Raw genomic sequence first — 27,029 nt, 5'->3', positions numbered from 1 at the left:
CAAGTCAGAGTATACTGATCTTGCCACTGAATCCAATAACAAAGCAAACCATTGTGATGAATAGACTTAAATCATCTTTAATTGCATGTTGATATACTGCAAAGACAGGGAGGGTTTTAAAGCCAACTGAGGGAGATGGTTCATGTTGCACTCAGTTTCCACCTGTCTATCCATAAATATTTCCTCTATTTGTATTTCCTTTACTAGTATGAGCAAACACAGTGGTGAAAAGCCAGACAAGATTCACATGTCATTCATGAAGCAGTGTACTGGTATGGCAGAGCCCTTTTGTGAGTTTCTTCATGAAAGGTACCCACTACTGCACTTCCATATCATCTGCTACACTCCCCAAATGCTACATTAGTTTCCCTGCAAATGTAAATCTGTCATTTTCAGTGCGCCTCATATTCATGTTTCTTGCACACGCAGCATATCTTTCACCTAAAATGTGCAACCATAAAGAAAGGGTCATAACATACATAGAAATAAGACAAAACAAGCAAAAATGGCCATGAAAGAGGCATTTGATTTGCCTCGAGGCACAAAAACATATTTGCCCAAAGAAGCCATTCGTATTTGAAGGGGTGTTTGTCATCGTAAAAAAAAAGAATAGAAATCCATGTCTGTTTTTTTTTTTTTAAATTCCAGCACAAGCTTTCATTTTCATCATGACAAAAAGAAAAATTTTCACCTCCCACAGCAAACTCAATCATGCACAAATTCCAGATTTTTGGGAATAAGGGTTCAATAGGCTTTGGACTGACATGCATGAGAAGAAAAATCATGTAAAAATCAATCAATCAATAATTTCTGAAAGCTGATTCAAACAAATAAATCAGCAACCGTACAATCATCATCAATCAAGGTAAAATTCATAATAGTAGAATAGTTTCTAAATTTTATTACATAACCTTCAAAAGTTCATTTCTACAATGTAGCCAGTAAATGTGTTAAATGAATCATCACAGCTCTTGATTCATTTTGAAAGCTGTAATTCCTCTCATTGTGTTATGAAATAATTACAAAAGCAATTACGGGGATAAACAAGAGCGAGGACGGATTTGTTTACAGGAAAGCTAGGATGCTACTGTGAGTAGGTCACACACACTCATCTCTGCCAATCACAACAGACAGCTTTTTTTTTGTTTATTTGGGGTTTTTTTTGTGCAGCCGCTGTCTTTTCACAGGGTGACATCCTAAGTGGAACAGGACAGACAGATGAGATAGAGACCTCCCCGCATTGGCTCTGTCATTATAAATCAACAAATCACACAGATGGAGGTCAGATGAGAACAGAGTTAACTGAACATCCATTTCACAGTACCTGGTGGGGGTTATGTATAAAAGATGAACGCATTCAGGCTAGGGCGGTCGCTGACCTATTTCAGAATGACGGATGCGTGACAGGGCGATAGCAATTTGAAGAGGCTAAAGGTAGCTTGCTTGTCCTTTCTGACTCTTTGAATGTGGTATTTACAATCTAAGCTGAGGTGAAATAGAAAGAGATCAGATAATGCATTCTTTTTTCTCTCTCCCCTCCCTTCCATTCTTATTTAAAGCAGGATAGCCAACAGCACAAACAATACCACTAATGCCAGCTTTTGCAGTATAAGCTCCATGTAGTTTTTGCCTTTTTGAAAATGTCAAAATGAAAGGTTAGCACGGCAGAGAAAACAGTCACGAGGATCTGGAACAAAAGCTGGCAGTCGTACCGACGTAAAGAGACAGCGTCTGGATGTTTTGTGGGTGGACTCTGCCCGACATTTATCCACCGACGGGAAACACACAATGATGGCACAATGGCAAATTAAAATAAACACACATCTCGACATTTAAAAAGTGTAGCGTCCTAACAGAAATTCTCGGGTGAGTTCCTGGAACAAAAAAACATATAGCGACGACACATTTGATAACCGATGACAGCACATCGTGTTGTTTTTTTCTGTTTTTTTTTTAACATCTGAACCCGCTGTAGCTTTAGAGCCATTTCAGACGATGAGACATTTTCAAAATGTTGAAAAACAAGACAAAACCTTCCCTCCATCAGCTGACAAAAGGGGCAAGAATTCCTGGAAAGCCTTAATGATGTTAGACATGAAGAGTAAGAGACAAGCATCAATCAACAGAAGCATCCTAGGCTAACTTTTTTTGGCTCGGCAGCAATCTATATGATTGGTTGCCTTTGGTTCTTGTCATCCTTCAGTGTAGAATGATCTATGGAGAGCAACAATTGGGTGAGAGTGTTTTCTGAAGATAGAGAGCCACAACACAATGGAGGAGCGGATGACAAAGACAGCTTATCGGGAGAATGTCATTTTTGCTTTTTTTTTTAAATCCGAGGGAGTGGAGAAGAAGAGAGAAGGCCCTCCATCACATAAATAAATAAGCAACAGCGCAAATGGGTAGATAACGTTTTATGAAATATCAGTTTTACTATTCTTCTTTTTTTGTATTTTTTGCTCCTTGAACAAGAAGCCTGAAACGACTATTTTCTCAAAGCAAAGGAGTAGTGTTTTTTTTTCTTCTAGCCCTAGCATTTAGTCAAGTGCAAAGAAGTCAGTGTTTAGTGGAGGCATATGTATTTTGGCACAGAGTTTCAGTTAAGTGTCAGCTATGCGCATGTGTGCACATACAGCACAGTAGGCATGAGGCTTGGGATGATAAAAGCGAACAGAAGCAGAAGATCCTTGATGTCTTTCCATCCATTACAAGAAAAACTTCAAAAGATTTGAGGGATTGGTGTGTTTCTGTTGTTGTTGATAAATACTGGAACTGGAAGGAATCCATCCATGAAGTGAATAGCAGTGAGTTTTCTCTAGAGTTAAAACTGACAAAAAGTTATAGAAATTTGTTAAAACTACATAATATTTCAAAATACATGTGGAATCAAGTAAAACTTTATATACGCACTATATTTCTTCTTATCTCTTTTAAAACCTTAATTTTTTTTTATCTTTTTTTTCTTAAATTTATGCATATAAGTGGGATTTTTATTTTTTTCATTATAGCTTCATCTGTATGTATATATGTACAATATGTACTGTTAGATAGGAAGAGAAGTGATAGGGTTTATGTGGAAGTATGTGTCTGTTTTTCAGGGAGAAAAATTTGAATTCATTTATTTACACCATGCTCCGAGAGCCACTTGGGGTCCGGTGTAGACTGAGGCGGGGGTCTGGGGGTATGTACTGGTGCGGGTGGTTGTAAGGTGGAGGCGGGGGAGGCAGTGGGGGCTGGTGGCCATCGCTGCCGTGTGAGCCGTCTGGCGAGCGGACGGGGGTGGACATGGCGGAGTGACTAAGCTGATGGTGGCTGTGGTGATGGTGATGCTGGTAGTGGTGGTGTGTGGGCGTTTGGCTGAGGAAGGCCTCCATGCGTCCATGGCTGCTGTTGTCGAGCATGATGACCTTGACAATTTGCTGACACTGGATGAGCGCCTCAGGCCGCAGGTCAGCCATGCTGACACAGGGCTGGTGGTGCTGCTGGAGGGGGAGATGATGGGCGGGAGTGCTTGCCGCTGACTGCAGCTGCAGGGGCTGTGGTGGAGGCGCAGGCCCTTGGGTTACCCCCTGGGGCCCCTGCTGGAAAAGCACCTCTCCCCGGTGATTAAGAAGGGCCGCGCTCTCGGGGCTCCGAGCCATGCTGCTGCTGAGCTGGTACGTCTGAAGCCTGTTGTGAATTGACACCTAGTTTAGAAAACAGCCAAGAGAACAGCATCAAATGTTATAAAACTGGTTCCTCCTCTACAATCCGTCAAGCCCTCTTTTTCTTTTTTTGTGGGGGGAGTGAACGCACAGCACACACACACACACACACACGGGGCATGCGTGGGGGCTTAGGTGTTAAGGATCGGTGGAGGTGTAAAATCCTGTGACTACAATATGCTCCCCTCCCTCCACCCCCACAGGTACTGGGAACAGTGCTGGATGCTGGGAACACCAGTGTGTGTGACTGGCGTCATTGGTAATAGTGGTGGGGAATGGGGATAAGAACGATGCTAGAGGATGGTCCCGGTGGTTCCAAAGGGGACACTGAGGGCCCCCGTGTCTCCCTTCCAAACCACTGTGTGGCACTACGGTGACAGCGAACACGAGGAGACTTGTGGGTCGAGGTAAGCAGAACATAGACCAAGGTCATACGAAGAAGAGGGAGAGGTGGAAGAAGAGGAGGAGAGGAAGTGAGCAGAGTGACAACCACAGACGTCCACAGGCAACAATCAATTAGAATGCAAACCTCCAGATGTCCCATTTGTTTCAGCACTCTGATTTCTATAGGCAGTTTCCCCTCAGCTTTTTTCCCCTTTATCTCTCTGCCTTTACTTTCTTTTTTTGCAGCCTACTTACAGAATTGTATAATGTCTCAGAGTTAGGTTCAGCTGTGTATCTCTGAAAACATATGGCAAGAAATTCAAGGAACTGAGCACAATCTGAAATGCATACTGTGTACGGTGGACATAATTAATGCAAAAAGTACCCCGATGGTGTACTCATAAAAGTCTAACATTTGAGCGTGGAAGTAGGGTGGACTGCTAGACGAATCTTCAGTGATAGTTCTCCAGGGGTCTTAAAGGACATTGAAAGCTCTTATTTGGATGTTGGCTCCCTTTTGTTTTGTTCTCTGTCAAGATGATCCCACACTGCTTCAACAATGTTAAGGTTCAGGCAGTGGGGAGACCAATCCATGACTAAGAGTTCCATCGTATGATTTTTCAATCAGATATGCTTTAAATGCATTGGCTGTGTTTGGGATGATTGTCATACTGAAGCTATATATGAAAATGAAGCTATATGCCAATGAGACACATTTCAGAAGGTATTGCATGCTGAATCAAAATCTGGAGATCCCCAACACCACTAGCTGAAATGCAGCAGAACCTCCAGCATGTTTCACATGCAGAAAGTCACTGTTATGTCAGTCTCCTAACCTTGGTACATAGTAACTGGACTGGCGCTGCTTTATACAACTTGCCTCATTCACACCAGCACTTTTTTTCTACACATGTGCTTTCTGTCTAACAGTTACAAAATTATGTGAGGTCTTTGGCTGACCTTTTTCTCAAATATTTTTTCTGGACACGCTACGGGATATGCCAGGTTTTTGGCAAAAAGTACTTTGGGAATCACTGCAAAACTTTATTTTATTGCTCTCCAGGGGATCAAAGGCATGCGATATCATTGGAATTTTTCATGGATTCAGCTAAAGAACAAAGAACAAATTATGCTTTGACAGGCTACAAAGTGCCTAAAGATACCATTTAAAATTGGTTCTTTGCAGAATTGTCTGTTATATGCAGACACATGTTATGTGGTGAAATTAGGTTTCTTCTTGGAAGCAAAATATAAAGAAATAAGGTATAACTCAAGACTTTTATCACAGTACATAGTCTACTACATGGAAGTGTATAATAGTGTATATTAACAATTTGGGACTTTTTACATGTATTTTGAGCTTCTTAACCACAGCACAACTATCTACATATCCTTCCAGTTTTAATTTTATATACACTTAATGTATCAATCAGAAAATATTTTACCACCAAACCTCTTCAGAATGCTGGCTGTGTGACTATAATAGTCTTTGAAGTTGAAGTATCTTAAGGTTAGAAAAGTCTTACAGTGGTGTTCGTCCCTTCTTTTACAGCAGCTGGTGTGACTCTTGCGCAAACGAACTTCATTAACATTTTCTCCTTTTGAATGTGCCAAGAGTCACTTCTTCTTGATGACCATACAGTATCAGTAAGCTCTAAATCACTTCAGATAAAGAGTGAAGGATTTAACTGACTTTCTTGTGCCTTTCAAAAGTTTTTTTTTCTCAGTAAAAAAATAGATTTGTTCAACAGATGGTCCAGATTAGTCAAAAATCACAAAAAGCTCATTAGTTTAAGCCCAACATGATGCCTTTGCATGTGTCTGTACTAAGCACAAGTTTGTCTTTGGGCTCTAAAGCTACTATTTTGCAGCAAGTGTAATTAGAGATTTGGATTTTTACATCTGGTACTTCTACACTCAACAAGTCCAGCAGCTTGTCGCAAAAGTGAAAAGAGGTGGCAAAAAGTCTTATAGAGTAACAAATTCAAATTTAAAATTTTTGGCTCAGATCATCATCAGTAGCCCTGCGTCAGACTGGTAATCTGTTCAGGGTATACCCTGCTTCTCGCTCTATGGACCATAGAAAGACCTGCATATAAAAGCACACAATGGAACACTATCAGACATAGGTCCTCTCAGACCTCAACATTACTGAAGCAGTGGGGGATCATCTTGACAGAAAATAGAACAAAAGCAAACCAAAATCCAAAAACGAGTTCTGAATATCCTTCAAGAAGCCTGGAGAACTATTCCTAAGACTACTTAAAGAAATTACAACAAAGCTTACCTAAGAGAGTTCAGGCTGTGTTAAAGGTGTTCATTCAAGATATTGACACGTTAGACGTGGACAAACATTTTGACTTATATATTAAATTTCCATTTATTTTTGCACATGTTTAAATAAATCTTCACACCTATTTGCCATGTTCCTTGCAAAATATGAAGAAGTAAAGGGTGGCTCAAGACCTGTGCACAGCACTGAATAAACTTCCTTTTCTCTCGAAATCTTAAAGGCTCTGACAAAAACAGGATTTTAAAAACAACTAAACAGCGCTTTTATAACAACACAGTCGGCTTATTGTCACTGCTCTGAGGCAGATAGTAACGTTAGAATCTCATCACCTTATCAAATCTAAGATTAAAAGCTTGCCGCAGGATTTGGTATCCTTAGATTTCTGCCTCTAGCATAAAGAGGCTTTTTTGGAGTGGACCCTCCTGGTTTTTGAGATAAATGTGTTTGGACAGCTAGTGGCTCCCCACCAGCCCCTGACATTTAGGCTACTGTAGGCTGCATGGCAGAGAGCAAGATGGCTGGTGAAGGTAGTTCAGACAACCATGAAGATTGACCTGAGGTAGAACTGACCTGAGGCACACAAATGAAAAAAAAAAAAAAATGGAACGAGAATGACCTGAAGCCAACCCTGTACAAAGAAATGATGAAAAAAATATATTGTTGGGATTGGAGTATGTCCAAATTTACTACAGCTAAAATCTTAGTCTTATAATTTGATTTGCACTCTAATTTTTTCTTGCTAGTTTGTTGAATGGCTTTTGTATCACAAAGCACACTCTGGAATCTATAACGCCAATGATGTGACTGCACGTGTTTTCAAATTAAAGTGGTAATAGTTCATTATTATGACTATAAAGCATCTGATAGAACTTATCAATTATGTTTGCTTGAGCCAGCACCTGAGCAAAAGACATACAGTGTAACACATTACCAGTGGCTGTGTGGAATTAAACAGCCACTGAATATCAAATTGACCCCGTGTATTTGACTTTCAATCCAGGCCTAAACTCCAGAGCCACAAAAAAAAAAAGAGGCTAATAAAGGTCATCTGATGCTTCAAGGATGGTAATTGCAACGCCGCAACATACTGTGTAGTTCTATTTCCTGTGTTTCTTGCACAAAATGTTCACATGAGAGGTCCCCCTCCCCCCAGAGGTCTGGCAAAAGGGCGGGGCGGTGACCACTCCAGGTCAAATGAGCGTTAAAATTATCCGCCTGCATGCTGCTGTGTTAATTAAGGTCTCAATGCTGCATGCGGGTACACACACAGTAAATGCATTTCACACATGTCCTCAGCTTTCCCCAGCCTTTTTTTTCATTTTCTTGAAAGGCCCCAAAGGAGTCACAATTTCTGCCTGAGCTTGCGAAACTAATTACAACCTATTTCTTTTTTTGGCTTCCAGATAATATTTAAGCCTGATGTGTTTTCATCGTGAGGACAACCTGCTCTGACCGCTGTGAGTGTATTAATTCTCCCGAGCCATCATATTTAATTTTTACACGACAAAGGAGTCCTTTTATCTAATATTTTGTTTGATTGGGTTACCTCACATGCCCGCTGCACGTTACCCAGCAGCACTCGTTCTCTCACGCACTCTTCACCCACACTTGCTTGACGCTTCTAATCCTAAAGATACTCCTGAGTTTATCTTGTCCTACCTCGATACTGCCACTGCAAAGACTCTCACTGCACTCACTTACCTGTTGTTTGGGACATAAGCCTATTATTAGGCACTTACCTCTACTGCATTGTGTCCACTTCTGTCATCTATCTCCTGGTGTCCTGCAGGGGGGAAAACAGAAGGGAAAAAGGGACAAAGGTGGTGGCAAAATCACTCTTTTTTTCCAAGATAAAGATAAGGAATTTTAGACTTGCTTGAAGCAAGCATGCAATCAATCAGTATGTGGAAGAACTTCTAGAAGCAAGTGAAAATTCAGTAAACCCCTCTCTAAAAAGCAAAGGTACAATCAGAGCTTAGCATCAGTGACTTTTCATGGCAGGCTTTTGAAATTTTAAGGAATCGCATAAACAGCATATTTTACGGATGTTTGCTACTGTAGAGCTAGTCTATAAATATCATTAACTTTACATCAATTGTAGTTATAGTCCGTGATGCTGCCACATCAGAATTTATTCATGTAACTGACCTCTTTTTATTGGAGTTGGGGAAGTTACCCTCCACAAAAAGCCAAAACTATCACTTATCCTCTCTTGCAAAAAAGGAAAAATGTTAACAAAGTATAAATTTAACTTGTTACAGGTAATGCTAACCCTCCAAGTCATTACTGTGTTAAAATGAAACAGTCTGATCTCCTGTCTCTTTATCATAATGCCATGCAGGCAATTAGTTAGCCTCACACATTAAGAAAATGCTACTGATGTCAAGCTCTCTTTTGAGGACAAATGACATAAACACAAGATACAAGTAATGAAAATCATTCACCTAGAAATACCATCACACTCACAACTGCATTCATGCAACTTTAAAGCTTTACTAATGGAACAAATGCATCCATCTTCAAGCTGTGATGCAGCATAGTACAAGAATGCTAAGGAAGGAAGGAAACAAGTGTTCCAGTTCAGATTGAGTGTAAGGAACTTCCAGAGATAATGTCTCCTGTGTTTTGGTGTTGCAGTTATTGAATTTGAACTCAAAGATGTGAAATATCCTATGGCTTGCAGTTATTGGGATGGCTATAGGACACAGGCTGTCCCTCTCTCCCTTCTGTGTACCTATGATTCAAACACACTCAAAGAGCCTCACATACTGAACTGCTGTCCGGAAGCCACCTTGTAACCTCATTCAGAAGAGTGCCCAATAAAACAGTGTTTATTATTATATGTCTTTAACGTCAGCATTTTGTAAGAAGCATGAATAGACGATAAGAAGATTTTGGTTATACAACCCTATGTGTTCATGACAAATAAAAGTTTATTTTTAAAATTACTTAAAAATTAATGCAAAACTTTTACATGGTTTTTGGCTACTTTTTAGGATCTACTGCTGGATCCAGTAACAGCATAGTCGTATCTCGGTCAGTTACCCGGTGTTTTTGTGTTATTAATAGGCTTTGATTTCATTAGTTTCATTCTAGTCTCTTGGTTTCTGTTTCTGTGCTCTGTGTTTCTTGTTCCCTGTGTCTCAGTCAGTGTCAAGTTTGTGTCTTTGTGGATATCTCTTGTTTCCCGTTTTACTTTGATAGTCTTGTGTCCTGTGTTCAGTGTTATGAGTTTTGCTTTCCCTCTGTCTTATTATGTCTGATTAGTCCCAGCTGTATTTCCACCTGTTCCCCATCTTCTTGTTATCCTGCCTCTGTATTTTAGTCCTCAGTCTTCCCCTGCTTGTTGTTGTGTTGCACAACTCCATGTGCTGTGTGAGTTTCTTTGTGTTTCTGGTTTCCATTGCTCTAAGTTCCTTGTTCCTAATTTTCCAGTGTTTCAGTACTTAGTTAGTTAGCTGCTTCTTTAAGTTCACCCTTCTGTTTCCGTGAGTCCTGCGTTTGGGTCCTCATCCTGCCCGCCACAGCACTAAACCGTGACAAGTGGCAACAACCTTAACCGATACACTCACTAGCCACTTTATTAGATACATCTTGCTAGTTCCAAGTTTGATTGTTGTTTGATTGTTTTGTCTGCAGAGCTGCCTTAATACTCCATGCCACAGATTTAGCAGGGGCTGGGAACTTTGGTCTATATTGACATGATAGCATCACACAGTTGTTGCAGATTTGTTGGCTGCACATGCATGATGAGATTCTCATCGCAAAAGCGATTTATTTTTTGATCTCTGGTGAATGTAGAGCCCATAGAGTGCAAATGTTAAAGAAACCACTTTGAGGTGATTTGACCTCTGTGACATGGTTGTTATATGCTGGACGGGTGGTCATAAAGAAATGATAAAGCAACGATACTAATGTATATGTGGTGGTTAAACCATTTTCAATTTGTAATAAGGAGCCAACTGAAAAGAACCACACCACTACACCTCCACCAGCCTGAACCATTAATGCAAGGCAGGAACGAGCTATGCTGCCATTGAATGTCGGGGCAGAAATTGAAACTCACCAGACCAAGCAACGTTTTTTTTTCCTGTTGTCTAATTTTAGAGCCTGTATGAACTGTGGCCACAGTTTCCTATTCATAGCTGACAGTAGCGGCACCTTGTGTGGCCTTTGGCTTCTGTAGCCCATTTACTTCAAGGTTTGACATGTTGTACAATCAGAGATATTCTTCTTTATTCTGGACTTTCTCTGCTGAACTCTGGCATCAACAAGGTATTTTTATCCAGAGAACTGGTTGTTTGGGAAAATCCCAGCAGATCAACAGTTTGTAAAAGACTCAGACCAGGCTGTTTAGTACCAATCACCATAACACCTTCAAAGTCCCCTAAATCACATTCCTTCACCATTTTAACGTTTGGTTTGAACTTCACCAGGTCATCTTGACCACTGAGTTGAATTGCTGCCATGTGATTGGCTGATTAGATAATTGTGCTAGCAAGGAGTTGATCAGATATATCTAATGAAGAGGCCAGTGAGTGTAATTCATATTATGGTGTAGAAAGTATTGTGAGTACTATGAATATTTCATTCTTTCATGATCAAGGGGGAAAAAAAGTCCTGTTACAAAAAAATCTAATTTGAATTCTCATTTATTGAGCTTGTATTCATTAAGTGTAGATCTAAGACCCTTTCACCTGGTTCTCTTTTTAAAATGAGACAGTTTCATAACATTTGGTGACAACTAGTAAGCTGTGAAAGAGAGAACTAGAGCTGAGAAGCCCAGTTTAGTTTACTTTGAGAAAGACATTGTTTGAGAGACTATACCCCATTTCATGAGACTTTGGAGGACTAGTAACTACACCTGAAACTAGGCGAGGCTTAGCAAAAGGTGATTTTTGCGCATTTACAGTCTTTGCAAGTATTGTGTGCATCTTAAATTACACAGTGTTCTTGATGTTAAATGCTACAGGTAATGCCTAGTTTTTAAAGATATGATCAAGTTCATAAAAACAGCAGCAGGTAAACAAATTAACAGCGCAGTTGGTGTCTCTCCAGTGGGATTCAATAAGCAACAGTATGCACACACACACACACACACCTGATGGGGAGCCCTGTTTACTGCGAAGCTCTAGCTGTGTGCCGTTGTTCTTTACCGAGTGTGTCTTGGCTCCCTGCTGCTTTTCCAGCTCCCCTGCAGAGAGCAGAAAACAAAAATGATCATCCTCATAATCACCGTGACAGAGAGAGAAAGGAAGTTGATAGACTGGTGGATGATGATGGGTAAGAGCAACAAAATTAACCAGGAACATTTCATCCTTCAAAAGCGAGCACATACACATACACACTCATGCACATTTCTCCTGTTGCCTCTCCCACCCACTCTCTTCTCCATTCTCAACACACACCTCTTCATCTCGCTAATTAAACTTCACACTTGATGGTAATTGCATGTCATTTCCAATCATCATGACTAAATGTTGTTTTGTTTCCAACACAACACTGCATTCTAATTTTGATGCTGAGCCACAAAACTGCCAGGTGAGACTTTGAGGGTGCGGTACAACATGTCTGCATTCTGAGAATAAGAGATCAACGGAAAGGGAAAAAAATAATAAGCTCAAGTTCCACCAATAGAAAACAAAAAATATATACAGTCTTTATTTTCATTGTATTGAATCAGTAATTTACTTGGATGTTTCTTGTAAAGTCACATGTGCAATACAACATCTGCTATGACTGATGAAAAATCCAACAATAAAACGATTCCTTGGGTTTGAAATGTAGTTGTACTTTCAATACAATTATTATAGTGGCTATAATTATGTTTTTTTTTTCATTATTAAAACACTATGGCTCATTACCAAAGCATTATGATTTTAATATGCACTTTTCCGTAGTTAAAGAGGGAAACTGTCCATAACGTAAAGTTGGATTTACACGCAGGACTATTCACTGTTTTTAATGTCAGTGATTTGTGTAACTTTAGTTAAACCCTGGAAAGACCAGTCTAAGTATCGACTTTACAGCAGTTGGACCAACCAAACTTAAGCCCAGCTATTTTAGGTGAATGCATGCCTGGCATAACAGCATCTTAACAATGCCTAGCAGCATGCACTGAGAAGATACTATAGATTGCTAACAATCTCTCACTGTCTTGATAATTTGCCATTAGCCAAACAGCTGTTAATATTTTTGCTGCTTTTGCCAATCTGCTTTAAGGTTTGGGGTGTTACGCATTCAGAAATGCTCTTTTGCATACCTCGGTTGTAACAAGTTACTGTTGCCTCTCCTCTAACCCTTACATCTTCACCACATCTGCATGCATTGAGTTGCCACTTGCTTGGCTAAATATATATGTGTACCTAATATGTACCGAAGGTGGCTGGTGAGTATAAGTAAGAAAAAGCTAAAACTAAAAAAGTGTGCTAATGTACCTGCTGCCATTTGAGTTGTCAGCAGCTAATAGGATGAAACAGGATGATGATTTATGATGAACCATCAGATAACAAGAATTTTTTTCTGGAGGTTGCAAAGTTTAAGCTTAATGTAAGTATCTCAAAAAAAAGCTAGATAAAGAGACAGCGAAAAGATATCAGGGACATTTTATTTTTAAGGGCCACAGTAGTAGGCATAAATTGAGCTACTCAGGGAGCCTCAGGATAATGAATTATATATAAAAACTGTCATGTTTTATAAGCCTTGAAAGTCAGCTTTAATATTTTTTAAGGTTTTATTTTGACAGTAAAGTATAATTTGGCTACAATTATTGGAAAGGTGAAAAAACATGCAGAGTATGAATTGGACTATTGGAAAAGTGTTCAAATGTCATTTTTATTATTAATTTTATTGAAAGTTCAGAACATGTAAATACATTCTGTTTATATAATAGTGGTCATAACAGGAACCACTAAGGCAGCCGCTACCTTTTATTATCCCAGTTAAGTGTTTTTAGTATGTGTAAGCTTCTATTTTGAAGAATGCATTCTGATTAGTCTTCTTTTAAAGATGAAACAAAGTGTAGACCATGTGTATCCATCACCAAGTCTGTTTGAAAGCGACAACTAAAAACATCTGATGAAACGCCAGTTTAATATTTGAGCTTTTGTTTTGAAAGTCCTGAAAATCCAGTGGTATTTACAAGCCCTGATAAGCAGTTTTTCATTTGAAAGTCTAGCAAAATTCTATTTTATTCAAAGTCAACAAGACTTTGAATAAAATTGATCTTACGATGAACAACAGTTGTGCTGAATTGCATCAAAGCGTCAACAAAAACAGGACACACCGATCCCCACTGGATCAGCCATGATGAGTTTTAAATTGAGAGAAAGGGTGACACCAGTCCCCAGTTGCTATGGTGACTAAAGTCCGTAAAAAGAACAGGAGGTGTGAGTCTACCGTCCAAACAACTGAGAGAGACACTGGAAGTGGGTCTCGAAGAAAAGTTACAAGTGATATCGGAAGAATCGATTCATCACGAGTGCCAGAGACTTCCCAAGTATAAAATACAAAAGTTTCACATTTGTATTGTGAAATTCCAGAACCTGTTTTATATTTATTGGCTATAAGCAAGGTGGTGGGAAAAAGGTGGGCTTTAATGGCATTTGTGAAAGTAAGTATTTTCTAGGTGATATTGCTACACTGTTCTGTTTTAAATCTAATTCTTTATGAAACTTTAATTGCTCCTGTGAAAAGAAATCCAAAGCCTTGTAACCCAAATAAACTTTGAATTATGAATATGGAAATCTATATGACAAATTGTTACCAAAAGCCATTGCGTACTATTCTCACTGGAGCTGTGGATCTTGGTATAACTTCTGTGGGGGGTTCTCAAAGCTGAAGGATGTCAAAATTTTAGGTGGAATAATAATAGCAATAATAATAATAATAATAATGATGATAAGATAAAATCTGACAGCTAATAAATTGTGAGCTTTAATGCTACTGACACACTCAGTAAGAATAATAATGCGAAGAAGAAGAAGCAGCAAAAATCTGATGAATAATAAGCTTGCATGCTTAATGCTGTTGCACTGGCACACTCAGTCAGTGTAATTTTTAGGTTGGGCTTAAAATTCTGTGTACAGCAATTTGGTATAAAACTGGGGCGAAACTAAGAAATTCTGTGGTGGCAAAGAATTATGACAATATTTAATTTACCTTTATTAAAAACAGCAGCAAAAGGGGAAAAAATTTCAAAGAGGGAAACTCGAAACAGAAGTGAGCTTGCCGCAGGGCTGTTTACTAATCTGCTGACAAAATGAAGCCCCTTGGAGGAAAACGATGGGAAGTTTGTGTGTTCAGGTGACAGCTCTTTCTTGTTTTCAAAATGTTTATCTATCACCACCTGAGAAAAAGTTTGTCTTTGCAAATATAATAAATGTGTCCCAACATGCACTCTCTTATGTTTTAGCACAAGTTATTCCAGCCTTTACACAGCTCCAAGAGAAAAATAATTTCCTTCTGTCAACACCTGCCTATCTGCGTATGTTGTTGCCTGCTCCCCCCTGGCTGCAGGGCCTCCCGCTCTATCGAGGGTAAGGCAACTGCATCAGAACCCAGCAGGGATCCTCTCTTTGAAGCCCACTGGCAGGAGCTTGGCTGCGTACACTCAGGTTGTCCATGTGTAAGTTGCAGTGACTCATTGTCTAGAGAATTTCAAGCGCGCACAAGTCCGAGCAAGTCAGATGCCTGGCTGCTTTGAGGAGCCCTGACCTATTTTCACCTCCGTATCATTGCCCCCCTGCAGTGTGTTTGAGCTGCAGTGCATCAGAAGGTTTTTTTTCTTTCAAAACTCAGTCTGAAACTACACAAATGGGACACAGACAAGTAGTTTGCACATAATACAAAAAACCCAAAAAAGATATATTGATTCTCACATCTAAGAAGATCTCTAACACCCCAAGATATGAAATTATTGATTTGGTGCAAAATGTAATAGCATTTGACCCTTCTTCAGTTGTAGGGAGTATTGCCACAAAAGGAATAGACACAAAGTTGACGATTATACTCAAATGCTCAACACACTGAATGGCTTTACATCATTCCAAGTAATAACAACAATTAAATCGCTGTACTATGAGCACTGATTGAGTGATATGGACAATTTAGAAAGATTCTTACACTCGATGCGTATCTGCTCCATCTCCGTCACTTCTGCGATTGATTCCTTTAGGTCTTCCACAAACTTGAGCAGCTCCTCGGCACTTTGAGCACAGAAGTTTAATACCTGCTTCTTGTCTGATCCGAATGGTGAGAGGATGGTGATTCCATGGGGGTAGTCTGCGGAGTACATTAAACTGTTGAGTGAAAAGCATATCTAAACTACTTTCCTGGGTGTCTTAGTTACAAGTGTGATCATAAAAAGACTTCTAAAGGTCACTCTGAGCTGCAAACTTGGGCTTGCTTGCAAAAATGTCGTGCAGCATGTACTGAATGGGACTGGGAGAGTGACATTTCCAGAAATTGAAATGCAAGATTGGTATAAAACTGATACTAGTCTGATGCTGTCAGAAAAAAATAAAAAGACTATTGTGCTTAAAATAAGCCCTTTAAAATAAAGCAACAAATTATACAGTCCTTCGCTTCGAATTTCAACAGATATTTTTTCTGTGTGCAAGCTTGGAAATGGTACGTTTTAGCAATGACATATGGAGATATCAAGCGGGGATTTGTTTTTTCATACCAGCATTGTGACTTACATTCGTTTTCAAAAAGGTGAAACTGCATGCCAAGTAGTCCCATGGCTTTGCAGAAAGTGTAGGCCGCGGAGCTCTTCTTCTTTGGACAAAGCTTCAAGATCTGTAGAAATAACAACACCATGAGCCTTGTAGTAAACTGTTTGAATGACAGAACTGCCTATTTAATTCCTTGTTCCATGTTCTGAACACGTCCAAAAATCTCGCTGTCACAGAGATTTCCATATCGCATAACAAAATCAAAGGCAGTTGCGAAAGAACAAACTATTTGAACTTTTAAAAACATCGAGAGCGGATAGTCAATATTAATGTACGCTACAACCTTCCAAGTGTTTCAGATTGTGCACCAGTGCTCTAATTTGTATTAAAAACAACAGCTTAGCAAGCTTATATCAGGATATATCGTGGATGTTATGGAGCTCTTTTTTTTCCACTGAATGACCTTCCAGATAGAGAAAGATGAGGCAAATCTGTTTTCCAGCGCTACTGTGAGGCATAATTTACCAGGAAAGGCGTATTAAACCAATACATCACATTGGCACTTTAAACACTTCTTGACATTTTCAAGCTGCTGTAATAGGGGCCAAATTCAAAGAGAAGTCCCCTTCACTTTCATCCCATAGTGAAAATTTTTCAAAGACAACTTCTGTCCCGCTTTCAAAGCTGTCACGAGAAAACATCCTTGCGAAATATATCGCTCCGCTAACTTTTAGTGCCAAATGAACAGAATTGCACTGTGATGTTGGACGATAGCTTCTTTCGTCTTTTACTTCAAATTGGACTTTTAACAACCTCTCCTGCAGGTCCCAATTACTTTTATGCCTCCATAGAAAGTGAAGTAATATGGCTATGCTGCTTTTTGCCTTTCCTGTATGTTGCGGCATTTGACATAATTATGAGGGCAGTTAAATACATTGGATAGATAACTCCTATGCGCCTCTTAATGAGAACATTATGTCCAACATTTAAACCTTTGATAATTCCCACATCTGTATAACTTTGGATCAAATGAGCAGCTAATCTGTGCTGTCCTCAAGTGAAATGAAACTATATTACCAGCCTTTGAAGCAGATCTGTAGAGGAAAGATCTTTGATTATTATTATTTGCTTACTATAATTAAAAGAAATGGCTGGAGACGCCAGAGTTATGAAATAACATAAAAAAGACAAGCACTGCGAAAAGCTGGAACCAAAGTAAGGATTGTTGGACTGCAGCTGTCATAACTAAATAAGCAACTTCAAAGTCTGATTGTGTGCAGAAGAAGGAAAAGAAACTCTCAGGATGAGTATTTTTATACTGAATATCTCATAATGATTGTCAATTTAATAAAGTGTAAGGCTTTTTGTGTACTTACCACAAGGAGATCATTGAAGAGGAAGACTTCTCTCTGGTGTGCTGCTTGTTTTTGGGCCTTGTTGACGTCTGTCACCTCAAAAAGTCGACTACAGCACACTAGTCTTCTATGAGGGACAGAGAGAACCTGAATATGAACACAAAGGGAGACCCAGCCATCAAAGATCATATTAAAGACATTGATGGGATGTTTTAAAATAATTCAAAAAAAATCAGAAAAAGACAAGCTGGAAGACCTAAATCAAAATTTCCTCCCAAAGCTAAGAGATGCAAGGCTGCTGTAGTAGAAAAAACTCCATTAAGCACAAAATGAGACAACTTAGTGACATGGACACTTATTTCTTAGTCTTAAGAGTACTTTGAAATGGTAATTTACAGCAACAGCTAAGAGAGAGAATGGTTATAAAGCTTAAGAACAGAATCTGTGCCCTCTTGAGGAGAATATTTCCACAAATCCAGGTTTACATTTTAGGATTCTTTACTTAGGTTTTGTCTGTCTGAAGTTCGGCGTTCCCTCTTGGCAAAGACGAATCCCAGTTTAATATAACAATAAAATAAAACACCAAAAGCAAATATATTTTGTATGTTTTCTTATCTAGCACATATCTTTGCAATGCATTGTTTATGAGAGTGAGCTGTTGGCGTCTTTGCACCAGTCCAAACAAAACTCCTTTTTATTGCTAGTGGGATTATAACAGGTTTCTTAAAAATAAAAGATGAAGAAGACAAGAGGAAGATTCACTTTCTGTGTTCCAAATGTCATATTTTGCGTTTGTGTTCCTACAGTGATGCTTGTTCTGCCTGATTCTAGTAGCTGTGGTAGTCCTCAAAGAGGGATGTTTTGCCACAGGCTGCTTGTACAAAAAGAAAAAAGAAAAATATGAGTTGTTGCCAAATCCTGTTAGTTTTATTTCTGCAATATACTTCTTGTTGTTTAGTTACTGGATCCTACATAAGACAAAACTCTATTAGCATAGATGGCAGCCCTGTGCTTACAGGTGTGGGTCGGTTTTTTTTATTCACAAAATGCTCCGTTTGTCTGAAAACATTTGGCATCTCCTCTTCAACTAAGGTGCTTTTTCAAATTTAAGCAGATTACACTGCAACCCCCCCCCCAAAAACCCCCAAAACAGACTGCCTTCGGAGGAGTGATCTAATCATGTTGTCACCCTTTCACACACTTGTCTCTGCCTTGTCTGGTCCAGCTTTCTGTGTTCTGCAAAAATCCAAAAAGCAGCAGAGTAGATGTGGAGTTGATCCCTCTTCAGGGTAAAATACAAATATACACAGCCCCTGTGCAATTTTCCCTGTGTGCATTTCAAAGTTTCCTTCCCTCTGCTCTGAGAGAATAATTTGCAATGCATTGAGTACACACATAGCCTCTGTCTCCTTTTCTCCTGCTCGCTCATCACTGCAGGGTATACCGACTCGAGCCCAGCCTTCCACAGCCAGCCTGCTTTCTCATTATACTAATGTCAGAAACATGTAAAGACATCATTACCCTGAAATGCCTCTTGCTCATTCCCCCCAAAAAAGTATTATTAAGAAACAGCTTGACAACAGATGCCAATATATTTATAGGCAACTGATTGACTTCAAATAAAAAAATAAAATAAAAACAAATATAAAAAAAACGTTCACATGTTTAGATATAAAGCTACCTCATCTCATTCATCAAAGGCTGTAATACGGCTTTCATCAAATCATCAATTATTTACTAGTTATACAGGAAAATTCATCATATTTGTGTGCCACATCCTTCTGGAGTAATAGTAGATAAGGTGTTTATAATTCAGAGTACAGAGACTGTTGGCTGGGTTATTATTTCAATAGAAGAAACTTTATTTAAGACTCGTTCTTTTTATAGCAGACGGCCGCCATTGGCAGCAACAGTCACTTCCTATCACAACAATCCATCATTGTTTTGGCTTTGACAGCACTCCCTCTGTCATCCTATGGCTACTCATCGATCACTAAGAGACACTTAAAGGCGTAAGCCGGAAAAAAAAGATGGAGGGAATACTTTCAAAGTCAATGTCATTTGGAAAGCAACCGTGACAATTGGTATTGAATTTAAAATTAATTAAAACATGAAGACTCACTCATTTCTTTTTGTGACATGGATGCACCAAGAAAGTTGGACCTTTTTTTCAGCCAAAAGAAAAGGTAGCAGTGTGTGAGAAACTAGGTACACCCTTACATCTTCCAGAGGAATTAAGAATAGCAGCCAGATGCTGCTAATTAAATGCACTTGATTAAATGATCATCAGATGTGTAAGCACATCTATAAAACCAGAGCATTGGCAGTTTGCTGGTCTGGAGCATTCAGGTGTGTTTTAACACGCCAAGGAAGAAAGTTATCAGGAAAGATCTTAAAGAAACAAGTGTTGCTGTCCATCAATCTGGGAAGGATTATAAAGCCATTTTCATGCAAATTGAAGTCCATCATTCTACAGTGAAAAGGTTTTTCACAAGTGGAAAATATTCAAGACAGCGTTTAATGTTCCCAGAGTTGGACATCCTAACAAATTCATCCATGACCAAAGGTCAGACCATGCAATGCTCAGAGAAACTGCAAAAAGCCAAAACCTTTAACATCCTGCATCACTGAAAAATCTGTAATAGACAGTACATTGTGTCTATTTCATGCTTTGTCTCTTCAAAATGTGAAACGGACACACATGCAGAAGTTGCATAACTGCATGCAGAAGTTGCATTACCATCAGGGGGAGATAATAAAGGCAAAAGACATATGCAGTGCCTTCCAGGGTCCTCAGTAGTCAGAAACAATTTAACTAAGTGGCTAATATATATATATATATATGTACACACACATGTAAATTTGTTAATAATGTCTGTTTTTTAATTCTTTCCTCTGATTATTTTCATGTTGGCTTGAAATTAAATATTTCCCTCTGCTTTTACTACAGCTTACTGCAACTTCTGCATTTGTGCCCGTTTAACGATTCAATAAAAAGTGTATAATGGACACGGTGGATGGTAACGTTGAGCAGGTCAAATCTTTACAACTTTACTCCTCACATTAGCATGCTAACATTTGCTAATACAAGTGATTACAAAGCAGAGCTTGGGAACTACATCTGCGGGTTTTTAGTTTCGCTGCCACCCTTTTTCACTGGACAGCAGCTCCAGAAATATGTTTGATGAATTTCATAAGGCATGCTACAATATTTCAGTTGGGACTAAACCACTAAACCCAAACTGCTAGCACACCCAATGCTATGTCGAGACTTCACTTTGAATAAAACTGAATCTGAATTTAATTTTGAAGGAATATCTCAAGTTAACTCTAGTATTTGGGTGCAATGTTTGAAGTGTTGAAAAACCAAGCACACATGAGGAAAAATCTGTCTGTCTTTTCTATATTTCATTAAAAAATAAGACTGGGAGGCCTTCAGCTTTGATCGGATTCAAACAGAAGTCTCTTTATTGTTGCAGCTTTTAAAAAAACCCCTTTCAGTGTTTCGAGCCGGCACAGACAGTACATTCCTATATGAATCAGTGTAATTAGTCAGTTATAAAGCTAAAGACTGCCTTTCTGTCTGCCAAGTCTACTGCCTTCAGACTTGTTCAGTCTGAAACAGACAAAACTGTACCAAGTGTCTCTGAAGTTGACTTTTAACTAAAGAACCTCCAGAGTTATGTTCAAATACATATTTCAGTTCATGTGCAATGAGGTTGCATTAAAGTCTTTTAACCTTAAACTGTTAAAAAATGAGTCTAATGATAGCGGTGGTTAATGATGTATCTAGCTCGCGTAATGACCTGAGGTAATGATTGAGCTGCTGATGAGACATTTAATGACTAATAAATGTGCTCTGTTAAAGCCACTAAGGCTAGGTGATAGTGATAAGAGCTTGACTAATGAGCGAGTGACTTGGCATGGAGTTAACAAGTGTGTCTGTCTGTGTGTGCGTGCGCAATCATATTCACATTTGGCAATCAGCTCAGTGACTACATTATGTGTCATTTTTGTGTAAAGTCACTCATCTTTGAGTGAATTAATCCAACTAAAAAAACAGAATCTATAGCAAGCGTTCGCAGATATATTAGTGTGTCCTTACTGTTTTCATGCCTACGATGGACTGCTCAACCTTGGAAACGTAGGTGACATGGTCTTCGTTGGAGCGCAGCTCTCTCTGTTGTATTCTTTCATAGATTCCCACCACCATGTCTCTGGGGATATCTGCTCCATCATCCACACCTAAGACAGGAAGAGGCTGATTACTCATAAATAAACACACACTTTACAACACGGTTGCTTTACAGGATATGGAGTCATTGCTCCATAGATGAACAGTAGCAGATGAACAAAAAGGGTGTCTATGCTGGCATAAATATAAATAGCAAAAAATGCAAATACTTTGTGTGCATGCTACATTTCTTTGTTCTGCTTCTTCATTTGATTTGTGCAAAAATGAGAAAAATGAATAGCGCTTCCTCGCTCTGTCCCCTCATGTGTCCTTCTGTCGCTTTCTTTTTTCCTTTCACTGTCTCCATTAAGTAATGACAGAAAGCCCTGTGAAAGGAGGTTAATTGGCAAGCGAAAGGTTAAGACCCAGCTTCATCTCTTGGAAGATTTTCTGTCTGGAACACTGCAGTTCAAGGCCGTGACATTTTGGAGCAGGTAAAGCTGCATGTCATTAGGCTGAAAGGTTGCCCTCGAGATGCTCCCCATTATATCGATACAGCTGCGCCGTGCTGTGTGGTACATTGAACCTTCAATGGGGCAGGATGTGTTTGGAGAAAATGAAGCTGCCACAAGTGACGGCGGTGTCAGTGAGGCACCCAGGGACACCGCTGAGACATCACTGCACATTATGGAGTCAGGGGGAGAGAAAGAGATGACCAGAGGGAAAAGTGCGTAAACTGTCACATTAATAAGCAGCATTTTTTTGCTGTTTATTGTCTCGTGTTCTCTTTTTTTCTTTGCCACTTTTTAGGACTTTTAGAAGTGTTTTTAGCCTTGCTAGCAGCAACCACTTTGAGCCAATCCAAAGTAGCTCAACAACAATTAAATTGATTGACATGACATTATGTGTACTTTTTTTAATAGTAGGTTTTTCAAAAATGCACTTTAAAAAATAAAGCCAAGGTGGAAGTGGCTTAGAACTGCTTTCTATGCAAAGGCTACTAGATGGTGATAGTTATGACAGTGGAATTACTTTTGGTCATAAGATAAGATAAGATAAGATAAGATAAGATAAGATAAGATAAGATAAGATAAGATAAGATAAGATAAGATAAGATAAGATAACCTTTATTAGTCCCACACTTGGGAAATTTGTTTTGTCACAGCAGGAAGTGGACAGTGCAAAAGTTATGAAGCAAAAATTAGAATACAATAAGAATAAATACAGTACACAACTGTACAGAATAGAATAAAATAAAAAAAACTATATACAGTAGAATAAAATAGAATAAAATATACAATAAGATAAAAATAGAATACAAATGCTATATACAACTGAGTAAAAATACAACGATGCCAGAAAAGATTATTGCACATTAGTGTTATTGCACATTTGTGGATGTGTGTGTTTGGTCAGTTAAAGTCTTTGTTGTGGAGTCTGACAGCAGTGGGACAGCAGTGGGATATAGATGTCTATGGGAAAAACAGCTGACTTGACCACTATATGAGCTATATGATCATCATGACACATAAACTCAGCATTAAAGTGTTTAAATGCCGAGTTTATGTGTCATGATGATCAAAAAATGTAATTCTATTTTGTAAATCTTGGTCACACTATGTTTTAAAATGGAAGGTTTTCTGTGGTATAAAACCACTTGTTCATTGGCTACGACTTGTCAGACTTCTTACGGTTTATCATCATCATGAAGATGTCAGCATTCTGTTAACACAGCCTCAGAGAGGTGCAAGTATGTAGTCGCATACCAGACCCAGACTCTAGGAGTGCAGGACAGGAAGTTATTAGTGTTTTTCTGCAAGAGAAAGCAATGCACCACTTTGTAAATAGAGACCGTAGGACAACAACAAACGCTAAATGATTCGGAATGACAAAATACTTTGGGGAGATGTGGTTAACAGGGTTTGAACATTCTTCAACGAGAACTGAAGGTGAGATTTTCAGTGTTAATCATCTCTGTCAATAGAAATGTGCTAGCTAACCTCAAGGGTTAGAGTGTTTACAGTTGCTTAGCAACTGTAAACACCATAAGCTGATCCAGACAAACCAGTACACATTAGAGGCATTTGTTGTTTTGTGGCCACTATTTCAAAAAGCCTCTCATTTCTTTCTTTCTCTCCTTTCTTTGTGAAGAGTGCTCATATAATCATAATTTTAATCACCAAAAATTAAATATCAGATATGTCACAGATGAGTCAGTGAACAGTTTAGGAGGCTTAAAAGTGATTCTTATATCAGATATCCTGGGACAAACATCAGTACTGACCACAGTCCTGAACTAAATTTCTCTCCTGAAATTCCTGTAGTCCGAGTCTGACATTACTTATGTTTCCCTTGCAACTCTTTATCCTGTTCTTGTGCTCATCATCCTCAAGTTTAAATCTGGCTTTTCACAAGGTGTACTGATTAATGCCAGCCCTCTACAAGAACTTAGGAAGTGAAATGCATGGGCTGTGAAAATACGAGACCATCCACCAAAAAAAAAAAGAGAAAAAAAGAAAACAGAAAAGAATCCAATAACTAAGATGTTACAGTTTTTCAGTGAGTTGAGTCACCAGATTAATTAGGCTGGTGTATATTGTGTTGCCCTATTGTGGAACAGCTTTAACACTGACAGTCTGTTTTAATTGAGATAATGAATGTTCTATGGTTCTTCATTACTATTGGTTTCTGGTCCATAATTGCTTTTCACCTTAGCCAATTAGCTGAGTGAACTGCATGTTTTCTTCCATCAATATGTTTGACAGACACAGTGGATGAGAAAAGAGGAGGAACATAATATAAACAAGTAAAGACAGATGAATAAACAGACAGCGTAATACTGTGACTGAAACCAAAACAAAACAGAAGAATGGATAGGGAGACAAAGAAAAAAATGAGCAGAAGACAAATAGAGCGGCCAAGAGAGAGTGGCGTATCTTAATTTGCATGAGATGTTGAAATTGATTTTCCAACTTAATTTAATTGTGAGGAACAGTCTGGATGAATCTATTAAAGTTGTTCTGCATCGACCTCAGCAATCTCTGATTGATTGCACAGAGTGAGAGCAAAACTATGACGCTCCTGTCTCTTTCTCAGCGCTTGCCGAATGAGCATCTGTCTGCATACTGGAGACGAGATTTACAGGTGCTTTCTGTCGGTGCCGCTCTGAGTGATTGTGTAAAGCGAATCAGGCAGGAAGAGAAACGTAACCTAATCTTTATCCCCTGAATTTATGCAGGGAGGTTTGATTGAAACTGTTGGACACTCAGTTCTTCTGAGTCATGTGGGATTGGCTCCACAACAGGAATCTGTACCAGAAGTTACTGGTGAGGCAGAGGATTTAGCAGCATTCTCATCTAGAGAAATACAAACTTTGTGTAAAAAAAAAAGAAAAAAAGAAAAAAAGAATCTCCTTCTGACTGTTTCATTTTTAGACCATATGTAACTCAACTTATGGGATGTCGCTTGTCTCTTTCAATGCCCTTGCTCTATAGGCTATATTATATAACGCATAGTGCAACACATAACACAGGATAGATTATCGTTCTAGATCTGCACACCCTGCTTGTACTGCATTAGACACCCTTTTATCTTTGGAACTGCCTTAATTCTTCATAGCATTGATTCACCAAGGTGATGGAAACATTTCTCAAGCAACTGCTGCATGTATGGAGCATTAAATCTTCCAAATCCAAAGCAGAAATAAAAAACATGATATAAAAGTATAATACAATAGTCAAAGTATAAGATGGAAAATTAAAGAAGATTAAAACAAAAGCAATATACACAGTATATTCATAAACTGTACTAAGGACATAAAGCTAAAAAGAAAACCGCTGCTTTCTAGTCAACTTTCTTTTTGTGGCCATTATCCTGAGTCTGAAGGAAATTCTTCCTTGTTCCTCCTTGGAAAGACATCAGGTTGGACAAAGAAAGCTGAGTATTAGATTTACAATGAGTCCACACTGTCAACTATGCAGCTCAAGAACCACCATTCCTCTTCTCAAGCGACCTAAAACATTCACCTACCGGCTTGAGCTGATTATGTCAGGTAATTAATGTCATTATAACTCCCTTAATGCTCATCGTCAGATGCAAGCTGTCCCGTAATGCGACCTCAACGTGACCTTGATGTCCCTTACCTCGTAAATTCCTTATGAAGTCCTCCAACAGCATCTTGCGGTCGGGCTTAATATTCGGGCTGTACATGTCGGTGTTGAGCAGAATGATGGCAAAGGCCAGGATGAAGATGGTGTCTGGATTGTGAAATTGCTGCACCACATCTGGGTTACACATGCAGTACCGCTGACTGTGGGTGTAAAAGAAAAGGTAAAAACAGGGACAGAAAACAGTAAAAATCTAAGGGTTGACAAAACATTACATGTTTTATGTAAGATAATATAGAGTGGGAGTAAAATGAATAAATTTGGGGGTAAGGATGGTTTATCCATGTAGGAATGACAGAGGGTGGGACAGGAAATAGGACATATATAAATATACACAGGAGACACTTTTTAAAACACTGCATGCTATTAAAATTACAACATTAGCATAAGAGTGTCACACTGAAATGAGAGTTATGGCTTTAATTTTGCCGGTGGCTTCACACGAAGCTGTAAGCTGCCCCTCAGCACCAGTGCGTTGGGGAGGTTGTGTGAGCTCTGCTAAAACTCATTTCTCCCTCTGGAATGAATACTTATATGGGTCATGCATCACACTAGAAACTGAGGGTGATGTTGCTGACAAAAACAAAGGATTTGACCTTCTTTTTAAGTGTTTCATCCTCTCTGTTACTTGCACTAAGCACCCCAAAATGCTGAAAAAGTCAAGTCCTATTCTGCAGTTAATCACTGTCCGACATTTGTCGGCTTAGTGGGATGAATTTTTTGCAGGTTGTCGTTGTGCAGAAGAGAAAATACTTGAATACTGAAATGTGAAATCCCTTACCTAGGCACCTTTTCTGCAAACAAAGGCTCAGTTTGATTTACTTTCCTGAGTATAAGAAGTGTCGTGCTGGAGTGTAGATTTGTAGATGCCTACTAGATGCCTGCTAGGTGTTTACATACATTATATGTGTCTTCCTAGAAGCCTAGAAGGTGGTGTGATGCAAGAATAACTTCATGGTTAGGTAATGAATAATACAAGAGAACATCCAACATGTATATGGAAGGCATATATAGATTAAAAAAGAAGGTGTGTATGGCTCTTGTGGGCTTTCTGTTGAAATATATATATATATATGTACAGTAATCATGAATTAATCAGCCCTGCTAGAGAGCATTTTTAAGTAAAGATCAGGGGTTAAAGAGCACAGAAAAGATCAGGAGCAGCATTCTGGTACTTCTGATTAATAAGTAAATGCATAACAAATCCAAGTGCGTACATTTTCCTTGTGCTGCTTCCTGAGGTTTCTTTCAGGTGATGTCATTGAGACGCATCAGT

The 27,029-nt window shown here is 39.0% G+C and overlaps 1 protein-coding gene across 2 annotated transcripts in view; it reads right to left on the bottom strand.

Moving 5' to 3' along the window:
- Window positions 1–61: 61 nt before the first annotated feature.
- Window positions 62–27,029, bottom strand: part of iqsec3a (IQ motif and Sec7 domain ArfGEF 3a) — a 125,765-nt gene continuing 98,797 nt past the window's right edge. Inside the window, exons 6-13 of one of the 2 annotated variants that reach the window (XM_031726513.2) lie at window positions 25,730–25,896; window positions 21,519–21,658; window positions 17,435–17,560; window positions 16,083–16,182; window positions 15,505–15,663; window positions 11,483–11,575; window positions 8,121–8,164; window positions 62–3,686 (exon numbers count right to left, since the gene is read on the bottom strand). In XM_031726513.2, coding sequence (XP_031582373.1) covers window positions 3,123–3,686; window positions 8,121–8,164; window positions 11,483–11,575; window positions 15,505–15,663; window positions 16,083–16,182; window positions 17,435–17,560; window positions 21,519–21,658; window positions 25,730–25,896 — 1,393 coding nt within the window. In that variant the 3' untranslated portion in view covers window positions 62–3,122. The remainder of the gene's footprint in view (window positions 3,687–8,120; window positions 8,165–11,482; window positions 11,576–15,504; window positions 15,664–16,082; window positions 16,183–17,434; window positions 17,561–21,518; window positions 21,659–25,729; window positions 25,897–27,029) is intronic. The other variant, XM_039600728.1, reaches the window with a different exon arrangement.

This window comes from Oreochromis aureus, linkage group 17, assembly GCF_013358895.1.
Source record: "Oreochromis aureus strain Israel breed Guangdong linkage group 17, ZZ_aureus, whole genome shotgun sequence".
Lineage (NCBI taxonomy): Eukaryota > Metazoa > Chordata > Actinopteri > Cichliformes > Cichlidae > Oreochromis > Oreochromis aureus.
The sequence above is the reverse complement of the archived record's forward strand: the minus strand, read 5'-3'. Positions and strand labels throughout refer to the sequence as shown.